We start from the raw sequence: 10,304 nt of genomic DNA on the forward strand, positions 1-10,304 counted from the left end.
CATTTGAGACAGAAATATATTTGCACCAGTGAGTAATAGCCACCCCGAGTTTTGACATTTGTAGGATTAACAGGAGATTACAATGTTTTCAAATCACAAAAATAAATAAAGAAAAATCATAGATGAGGACTAACCAAAACTTTTAGATTTAAAGAAAATCAAATGAAGAATCAGAGCCAGTTTTGATGTGTGTTGCTAGATCATTTCAGTGCTCCTCCTTTGCTATACATAGTGAGAAGATTCAGCGTCCTGTGGGATGAGCCCAGAACTCCCTTAGCACCAGTTCATCTGGATTTCCTGCAGCATTTTTATGCCTCTCTCTCTCTTTCAGAAGACCAGTCTACTAATAGTATTGAAGCCTCCGCCTCCTCCTCCTCCTCCTCCTCCAGATGGGCCGCAGCTCCCCGGTGGGTTATTGTCATCTGAACCGTTGGGCCTGAATGAGCAGGAGGATGATGGGGCCTGAAGAGCCTGGGTCCGAGCGCTGAGCTCCTGCTCCTAACGACAGCAAGCAGGGGAGAGAAGTGTTATTTCCAAGCGAGATTATATTTAAGCTTAAACAGCACTCAACTTTGCTGTGACAAAGAAGCAACGCTAGTTTGCGTGTGCTTGAAAGTCCATCAGAGCTTTCGCTGCATGTAATTATAGCACCCCCTAGAGGAGATTTACTGCAGTTGTAATGAAAAAAAAAAAGTGTGGTGGAATGTCAACTCGATGGAGCACAGTTCAATGACTCGTGAAATTACTCTTCAGATCTTGTAACAGGACAGTTCAAATAAAAAACTCCTACACACTACATCTCCAAGTTATCCGTAAAAGCACGGCCTGCTTTCCCTTCACCTCTTTCCACCTCGGTGACTCTCTGACTTTTATAACCTCGATTCTTAGAAGTGTTAGTGTTAATGAGGCTTTAAGTCATGTTTGTGTAAAACAGGCAAAATAAGCACAATTTCTATCCAAATACCCTCAGAGTTCTTAAACCACAGATTTAATACGAGCTAATCGCTTCACACTTGAATTTATAGGCAGTGACAGTTTTAAAGGGTAACTGAACACCAGTATATGGAAGTGCATTTCATGTGTTCAACCCAACGTACCTGTAAATAGAGCTTGTTGTCTTTGATAATAGCATCCAGTAGTTCTTTCTGCAGAGGAGGCTCGGCACTCAGTCTCATTCCATTTGCCATTAGTCCCCCATTTAAGCTTTGCCCTGGTAGCTCCTGTTTCCTGTACATGAGCACATAAGCGGTGTCCTTGGGGAAGCGATTAGTAATGTTTTGCACTGATTGGAAAGATGTGAATGTTACTCTGCTATCATTGAAGAGCAGCCAATCTTTTGCCTCCTGGCTACTATTAGGCAGCATTTCGCTTTGTTCACGTGGAAGCGAGGGAGCTGAGCAGGTGTAGAGGTTGGACTCGGCCTGGGCGTTCCCTAAATCCTCTTTGATGCTGTACTGGTTGTCTGGATGCTGTGCCCCATCTGTTCCATTAATATTACGACCATAAGAGTAATAGTGGCCGCTCTCTGACGATATACCAGAATGTATTACGACCGAGCTGAGGACATAGGGGACCGACTGAATCGCCCTGCTCATCTCCTCTGCTCCATCTATCCTTGCCTTCTCCTCTTCCTCATCGTGTTGCGATGATTTGAGTTTCTTGGCCAGATTCTCGCTGCTCTCAGGAGAATCCACTTGCAAAGGAGACGAGGTAGAAGAAGAACACTGTGTAGGTACGGAAGGGTCATGTACAGGAAGTCTGATCAGCGGTGGGATGGTGACATTATCAAGAATCTTCCTACGGACATGGCATTTGGCGTCATATGAAAATCGCAGCAGAGTGAGAATCAAGTATTCAGGGGCAGACACCACTTTAATGGTCTTCTCTGCCCGCTGGAGGGAGCTACACTTCTCACAGAAATAGGCGTTGTCTCCGTCGAGGATTTCCGGAGCCAGAAAATAATTCACCAGGTCAGGCACGGAGAGAGGAGGCTCATTTGTTACTGGCACAAAATGGGCATTGCTAGCTGGAGCTTTGGCCGAGCTTGGCTCAGGAGCTTCGCTGCCACCATTGACAGATCCCTGACAGAGAGCTTTGGGCTCTTCTGATTGCCTCTGTGTTTGAGGGCCATCCTGTAAAGTGGTACCTGGACAAAAGGCCAAAGAGAGGTCTGTAAAAGGTTCTTCTTTCTCAGAGATGCAGTTGCACAGCATACAGCAAATGCTCGTGATTAGCTTCCCTCCAAACATCTTTTCTATCAAAGTCCTTGTGTCATCTCCAGGTTTGGCCTCTGCTAGAGGCAAAATGGTCTGTTCATTGTCTTCCTGAGCAGACGTTGTTGCAGGGTCTTTGGAGCTCGTGTCAGCTGGGGAGGCAGCTTTTGGTTCAGCTGAATCCAGTGCCTGAAGGGTTTTCTCCTCCTCGTGTAACCTTGGGATCAGAAAACACTCAGCTTTTTATTGAAAAAAAATCAAACAAATTAGTGCAACGGCTATGTCTTTGTTTAAACACAGTTTACAAACAGTATTCATACGCAGTTAGCACTCACAATGCTTTATATTCATTAACATTTATTCCATTCCGCTTTCAGTAATGCAAATGATTGACAAGCTATTAATTTAAAATACCTGTCTAAAAGAAATCTGAGGTACTCTGAACAGTCCTGCTGAGAACCCACGTTGAACCAGGGGGGGCGGGACGCTTCCAAGAAGTTTCTGGGAGCATAGGCCGCCCTCTGTAGGACAGATAAACACAAATGAATGAAACACGTTAATATCTGCTGCTGTAGTTCTCCACTAACAATGCTTGTAATTGCTACTTAACAGGGCAACACTAACCTGAGTGTGTGCGAGGAAAGCAAAGAGAAGCTGAAGCTTTTTCATTAGTGTGTTGGAACCGTTTAGATGCAATGATAAAACATGCCTCCTGAAACTGAAGAAAGAGAAAGAAAAGTTGGTTTCATATTTCATTTCACAACAAGAACACCTGCTTTTACAGATTTTATGTCTAAAAGACTCACTCTGTGGCCATAAAAAGGGTCTGGATGATGCTGTTCATGTAGCAGGTGTTCCCCAAGTTGACTAAGCCTGTTTTGCCCGTCTCAGACTTAGCTTGCCTCAGCAGACCAGAGGCAAATGAGTTGGACTGAGACGTCCAGGCACTTTGATTCAACACCAGTTTGATCTTCTCTTCTGCAGATTTTGGTAGATCCTGAAAAGAAAAGAGACGTTTTTAACACAGTAAAAATGCAAAGTAAAAGTAACAGAAAGTCTAACTGAAGCTCCTCATTGCATATCATGTTTCATTTATAATGATCCAAATAAATAAAACATGGACCTGATGTGTTTTGTTATCGTTGAAATATCCAACTACAGAAAGAAGTGTTCTCCCCACTTGGTTACCTTGATGGCCTCCAGTATGTTGTCATAAAGGTCAGGGAAGCCAGAGTACTGGTACATCATGCAGTGTATGAGCTCAGTGAACTGCAGCAGGAACGCTTTGCTAGTGGGAAGCCCATCTGTCCTTAAGGACTGAACTAGATCTACTACATGTGGAACAACCTAAGAGAGAGAAGGGAATAAAGAGAAGAGAAAAATGTTGACTACACCATAGCGCTGAAAACAGCAGAAGGTACAGCTAACATTAATCATAAATATCTGTGGTGCGGTGAGCCATGGGGTGGTTGCACATCAGAAACCCCACAGAGGTCTCATTTGCAGAGTATTTTTGAGCCTATTCATGTTTTTAGAATCTAATGAAATTGGCCAATTCAAGGGCTATTGCTCTGCATTTAAGTGCTTCACACATCATTAGTGAGAGTGTGGTGCCAAGCCCAGAGTTCTGGGAAAAGACGTCTATGCAGCTTTGAAGTAATTTAAGCCAGAAGAGACGAAAATGAGAAAACCAATAAAGTGGCCATACGAGAGGGAAATGGGCTGTGAGGACACAAGAGACCCCCTTACCAAATGGAAGGCCTCGGGAGAGTGCTGGAAACTCAGCAGCATGTGAGAGAGCACGGCCAGCGCCCCCTGACGCACAATGGGGTACCACAGACGACTGAATACCTATGGGTGGAGTTTAAAAAAATAAAATAAAATCATCTGTTGCGAACATGTTTATTTATAGAGGTGCTTCAGTAAAATGCACACAATTTCCATCTATTAGAAACTCATTGAAGAGTTCTCATTACAAACCAGTTCAATTTTAAGCAGAGTGACATCTATGAGGATAGTGAACTTCTGAACAGCAGCCAGGCCTTTCAGCAGAGCGATGACCCAGGTATCTACATGTTGGGCAAGAGGCCAAGATAACCAGTCAATCATCCTAGATGGACAGAAAAAGGATATGTTAACAGCAAATGACTGGAACAAACCCACCCACTCTTATTAAATAGATCCACAGATTTTCAGTTAAGATAATGTTCAAGCCATTTATACATGCATCCTAAAAACTGTACTTCTCCAGTTGTACAGTACTCTGTTTATAGTAACCATTGTCCATATGTAAATATGTAAGAAAAATTGTGTATGTTTCTGTTCTGTGTCCTGTGTACTGTTTGTTTGTATGTGTCTTTCTGGCTGCTGTTACAACCAAATTTCCCCTTGTGGGACAATTAAAGGATTATTCTATTCTTGTATTTAAATACTGTGGCACTTCTTTTGAACTCAAATAGCTCAGTGTGCAATTTCACCTGCAGAGTGCTTTAGTCATGTTTGCGTCTCTGACGTTCTGGTCTGTGGTGAGGCTCTTGATAAGCACTGTGATCATCTGGACAGGGATATGCTGGACCAGGCTGGCCAGTGCAATGGCTGGGTCAAAGGAAGGGTCTGCGATAATCAAATACATAATGTTAGTTTTTCTTTGTGTTCCAGCGGACACGTGTTGGGATACAAATTACACTTACAGTCTGTAAGAGAAAATAGAAAAAGAAACAAACACTAAGGTTGAACAATATGAAAGTAGAGGTTTATCATCATGAAAACACGATCACAATCATCTATGGTGCTTTATGCATCCTCTATGAAGAGGGGGGATGCTCTGCGGATATTAGGAAAGCATTCCAGGGGCACTGTTCGCCTGAACAATATCAATAAAATGGAGGCCGAGGGACCTTTCAATCCAAAGCGGATCTGCTCACAGAGCTCAAACACATACTGTCCATATAATATTTGAAACAATTTCCTGCTTCAAACCCAGAACATCAATAACATTTACCATCAGCTACTGCAACTTTGACTTCAGCTGAAACTCTCTCAACTATTAGAAGAGTGAAACTGCCCAAGAAAAAAAAGACTGTGTGTGTGTGTGTGTGTGTGTGTGTGTGTGTGTGTGTGTGTGTGTGTGTGTGTGTGTGTGTGTGTGTGTATACACATACACTCAGTCTTTTTTTTCTTTATACTTTTTGGGCAGTTTCACTCTTCTAAAAGTCTCATATATCTCAAATACACAAAGGAATAGTGGGAAGTGGGGAACTGGAAAAACTTAAAAACCATCATCACATAAGCAAGTTAAAACAAAAATTTCTGTGACTTAAAAAAAAAATCAATATACTTTTCATGCATTTTGTAAATCACTCTTATTTATTAGGGTTGGAGATGGTTTTGAACTTCCATACTTCAAAAAAATAAATAAATGAATCAGTTGATATGAGTGCATAAATTAGGACTAACCATGATTTTACAATGTAAGATGTAAATTATTAAATAAACTAAAACAAATACTTTGTGTGGCTAGGTCATTGTACCCACCAACTCCAGAAATGATTAAGAGCTGTAGCTTCAGCAGAGTGGGTGTGCGTCTTCAAGGAGGCGCACACACGTTTTCTTAAAAACAAGAATAAATCACGCTAAACAGACTGTGAGAATAAATGACAGTAAGTATTAGCTGTCTCTCCACTGAGCTTCTCTTCAGTTGGATGGGCTCATACTCCACCCATCTGAAGTGCACTCCTAATTCTGCTCTGGAGCCTAGATGAGGTAACAGTGTAGCAGCAAATGAACCAGCACTCAACCAGCTGCAGATTCTGGTTGGAGTTCCCCTCCAGCTCTCAATAAAAAATCCAGAGCAGATCAAAGAGTATCATTACTAGCTGAAGTCCAAGACAAGACAGTTATACTGCCCTTCACATACCTTGCAACTCAAAAGTCCCTCCCTAATTAGCGTGTTCCAGAAAGAGCGAGAAAGAACAACAACTTAAAACAAAAAACAAACAAACAAACAAACCAGGATTTGTTTGGCTTCTTAGCAATGTAAAGCTATTCAGGAATCAATAGCAATAGAGCAAAAGTCTTGCTCTTTTCTACCTTAAAACACCACTGCACAATCATGTTAGAGCCTGGTCTGTGCTTAGCTTACTTAGTAAGTCACAAATACATAACAGTGGCAGTACAAATGAAAAGTTTTATGATTTTCCTGCTATTTACATTTAGTGCCACCATGTTTGTTAACTGCAGGTTACTACTCTGACTTCGCAAGTGGCAAAAGCAAATCAAAGGGGGAGTTTGAGATTCAAATTTTGACTGGGAACTCAGAAATTCAGGCTTATTCAGGAGCACATCATTAGTCTATCAAACTGGGGGATGGGTATCACAACAGTAGCCTGATGAACCTCTCAGGAGATGGTAGAAGACAGGAAGGGCTGGTACTAGCATGTTTGCTGTGACTGAACTTTCAGAATAAGAGTACGGGCATTACCCAACAGCATCATTAATTGGTGGATGGCAGTATGCCAGGGAAGCCCACTCAAATGTGTGTCGAAAATATAAACAGCTGAATTCAAAGTCATTTAAGAGCATTTGAGCTGTGGGCAATCTCTGAGGAAGAGATGTAAATATCAAATAATATTTCTGTTTGAAATGCCCATCCTTAACGCTACTATTAACAAAATCCAAATTTGCTCTTTATGTTGAGTATTTCTTTTTTTTTTTTTTAAATGGCATCTATAACAACAAATGTCTCAAAACTGAACCCATTTAAAAAAATGTAATCACGTATGAAATGACTTTCTTGTTCCTTTAAGGCACAATTTATATGGAATCAAAGAGTCTTACCTGTAGAGGCGATAATAGCAAAGACCTCCTGGAGTGAGGGCAGCAGCGTGGCTGGGTCAGCCTTCCAGATGTTCTGTAGCAGCGCGCTAACTTTCGTCACCTGACCAACATACTCTCTCAGTTCCTGCTCTTGGCTAGAAAAGCAGTGGAAGGAACTGATGGTCCTCACCAGCTGCTGGCAGAACAGAATACCCGACTTATCTCTTGGGATGCACTGCACAAAGTCTGACAGCAAAGTGCTCAGGCGGGCACAGAAAGCGGGATCAGGTCGTTCACACACCATCCTTAAAACCTCCACCTGGATCACACTAAAAATCTCCAGCACCGATGGGCAGCTGATGAGCAACCGCAGGCAGCAGTGAATGTATTCTACTATGGCGGGGTCTTTGCGGTCCAGCTGGCCGTAGCCCTGCTGGAGCAGACTGAGGACGAAGTCTTTGCTGAAGAAACGCTCAAACTCTGGGCGGTGGTAGCGTGCATAGGCTTCAAGAACCTGGGAGCCAATTTGCTTCTGGAAGGCATCTTCACCGAGCAAGATGAGGCGGGTGGTGAGTGTGAATAGTGCCTGACACTGATCCTCTGTCACTTCTCTCTCAGCTGCTTCCACTACCTTCTTTACAATGGCCTTCTTCACTGGAACAGAGTGATTGGAGCTCACCAGGCCCTCCAAAATCTTGTCCATGATGTCGATCTGTAGAGGAAAATTGAAAAAGTAATTAGGTGAACCATTTAAAAAAAAAAAAAAAAAAAAAAAAAAAAGAGTCAGAAAACATCTGCAGTCACACTAAATGGTGCACTGAACATTTGTTCTGTCACAGTTTTTGTTTGTGATCACACACGTCACAGAAAACATTTTGACTTATGACTATAAAGCAAAGGTGTAAACAGTAAAATTATTAGATTAGAAATCACAATATCAGCAACACCGCTCATGTTGAGCAGTTTGGGAGACAAAATTAGAAATGCAAGGTTACAATTGGCCAGGCACAGACTCCAATGGGGCCCCCTGGATGGCTCTGGGAAGTGGGATTGAAGGCGTGCATTTTGGACATTTAACTGTATTTTTAAAGGTTTTACAACTTTACACCAAAAATAATTAAGTAATACTGTAGTTAACAATTAAATGACAGAACGGTTGCTTTTTCGCGATCTACATGACATCCCGTGACTTTTTCCGTAATTTTACAAATTTCTTAAAATTTACGCCCAAAGAGCGGCGCTGACAGATTTCTTTCATTTACTACCGTAGCATTTCTTTATCGTGTAGTAAAAACGAAAGACACTTATTTTAAGATATCGATGTAGATATCGATATAGCTGTTAAGATACCTCTCGGATTAAAAGGTGTAGTTGAACTTATTTACCTTAACGGGAAGGGGGGCATTTAAGGTGGTTTCAGTGGATCTGTCACTAAATATAACGCACGACTTTGCTATACATTTTTTTTCAAGTTCAGCGTAATAAAACAAATTTAATGTATTGTCCATCTGCCTTGAAGACTGCACATTACATTACTATGTGCTATTTCACACGTGTTTTGCCTATGATCTATGACTCCTGCCGCTCTGTGTTGCTGCTGCTGTGGGGGATACACACAGATAGCCGACTAGCTTGCTAAAGCTAGTTGTAAAGTTAGCAGATATTTCTATATGTCTAGAAACTGAAGTACGGCTAGAATGAGCGTTAAAACTAAACCTGAGAAACAGTGCTGACCTCTCCATAGCGGCAGTTTTACTAACAAACTGCCCCCAACAAAAATACAATTAAAATAATTTTTAAAAAAATTAGAAGAAGAAGAAAGAAACAGCCGAAGAGGCCTGCTGTTAGCCTACAAACTGACTTAGCATAAATGCCATCATGTAACTCAAATAATCCAACATGTGTGCTTACCCAAATAAAGCATGTCAACAGCGTCCGACCAGAGTAGCTTCTGCCGTCGGTCAGAGCTAAATGTCTTCAGAGAGATAAAACAGTTTTATGTGTATTTATTTTGGTCCATTTCCTCGCTCGGAAACAGCTGATTAACCGTACAGCGACGTCATTCCTATGGACAGAGACGGTGGTAGGACCCTTGGGGTGAAGCTATTTTTCTCTTAACTTTGCCTGTTCCGCTTTTGTTACATTTGTGTAACGGTCAGTCGTGTGGGTTTCCACGGATGGCGCTGCTGGCCGTTTGACACGCTTCCAGTTAAACGAAGCTGCGTTTCCGCGAGCATTTTCGAGAACCTTTATCCTTTTATTGTACACTTCGTGTGTTGCGTTCAACCACTACTCGTTCATCTGCCCTTTTTGGGATAACGCTACGATTAAAAAAAAAATCATGAAAAGATGGAAACCTCCCAGCTTCCACCTAACATCCAGATTGATCTGCATCTTGGAATTGTGATTATCAAAGACTTTATTTTCAAATTTTTGCATCCATCTGCACTTTCACACTGAATTAAGGAGATGTTGTTTGTTATACGAATGGAAGAGTTAGGCACGTGTAATTTAACAAGAGATAGGGGCATTTTCTTCTCGGCCCAGTAGGATATGTAATCTTGTTTGTACATCTTTGGTTTTTTGGGTTTTGTTTTTTTTTTTTTAGCGTTTTTTAATACTACTACTACTACTAATAATAATAATAATAATAATAATAGATTAAATGCCTTTCCGGTAAGGGTATTAACAGTTTGTTCTCCACCTCAGCTTCAATGTGTCCAGTTTACAGACAGTCCCTGAGCCTTAATGATTCTCCCAGCAGACTCCTGAGTACACTGTGCTTCCCATAGCAGAGTAACATAGAATTTCCATCATTTGGTGCACACATTGACTCCATTAGTAAATAGAGCCTGCTCATCCCCAGCCTCTGTGTTGGTCTTTCATTTCAGCCTGTTGTCCATGTTGACACCCAGGTACAGTGCATGTATGTCTGTGTAGCCATCTTCTTCCAAGGGACACCTCCCTGGTCTTTTTCACATACAGAAGCAAATGATTGCTCCCAGACCACTCCACAAAGGCATCCACTATAGTGCTCACTAGTCTTCCTACTGCCCATTACTAATACATCTACTCACTGCAGAACTGTCAGGGGATTTCTAAAGGTTCCATGACCTAGAATTGTACTGAAAGTCTGAGGTGTACAAAGTGAACAGGTGTGGAGACAGCACAGTCTCCTGTGGAGCTCCTGTACTGCACATCAACAAATCAGACTGAGCACTGCCCAGTCTTACATACCGCAGCCTCTCTGTCTCTCTGTCAAGCAGTCGGTAATCA

General features: G+C 41.9%; 1 protein-coding gene across 1 annotated transcript in view; it reads right to left on the bottom strand.

Moving 5' to 3' along the window:
- usp38 (ubiquitin specific peptidase 38) overlaps positions 1 to 9,593 on the bottom strand; it is a 9,843-nt gene extending 250 nt beyond the window's left edge. Inside the window, exons 1-11 of the mRNA XM_080879938.1 lie at positions 8,940 to 9,593; positions 7,050 to 7,740; positions 4,691 to 4,826; positions 4,194 to 4,323; positions 3,963 to 4,064; positions 3,402 to 3,560; positions 3,020 to 3,210; positions 2,838 to 2,931; positions 2,628 to 2,734; positions 1,098 to 2,430; positions 1 to 498 (exon numbers count right to left, since the gene is read on the bottom strand). The exon at positions 1 to 498 is cut by the window's left edge and continues 250 nt beyond it. Coding sequence (XP_080736064.1) covers positions 328 to 498; positions 1,098 to 2,430; positions 2,628 to 2,734; positions 2,838 to 2,931; positions 3,020 to 3,210; positions 3,402 to 3,560; positions 3,963 to 4,064; positions 4,194 to 4,323; positions 4,691 to 4,826; positions 7,050 to 7,731 — 3,105 coding nt within the window. The 5' untranslated portion in view covers positions 7,732 to 7,740; positions 8,940 to 9,593 and the 3' untranslated portion in view covers positions 1 to 327. The remainder of the gene's footprint in view (positions 499 to 1,097; positions 2,431 to 2,627; positions 2,735 to 2,837; positions 2,932 to 3,019; positions 3,211 to 3,401; positions 3,561 to 3,962; positions 4,065 to 4,193; positions 4,324 to 4,690; positions 4,827 to 7,049; positions 7,741 to 8,939) is intronic.
- Between the last annotated feature and the right edge of the window lie 711 nt (positions 9,594 to 10,304).

This window comes from Rhamphochromis sp. 'chilingali', assembly GCF_963969265.1.
Source record: "Rhamphochromis sp. 'chilingali' genome assembly, chromosome: 4".
In the NCBI taxonomy this organism is placed as follows: Eukaryota; Metazoa; Chordata; class Actinopteri; order Cichliformes; family Cichlidae; genus Rhamphochromis; species Rhamphochromis sp. 'chilingali'.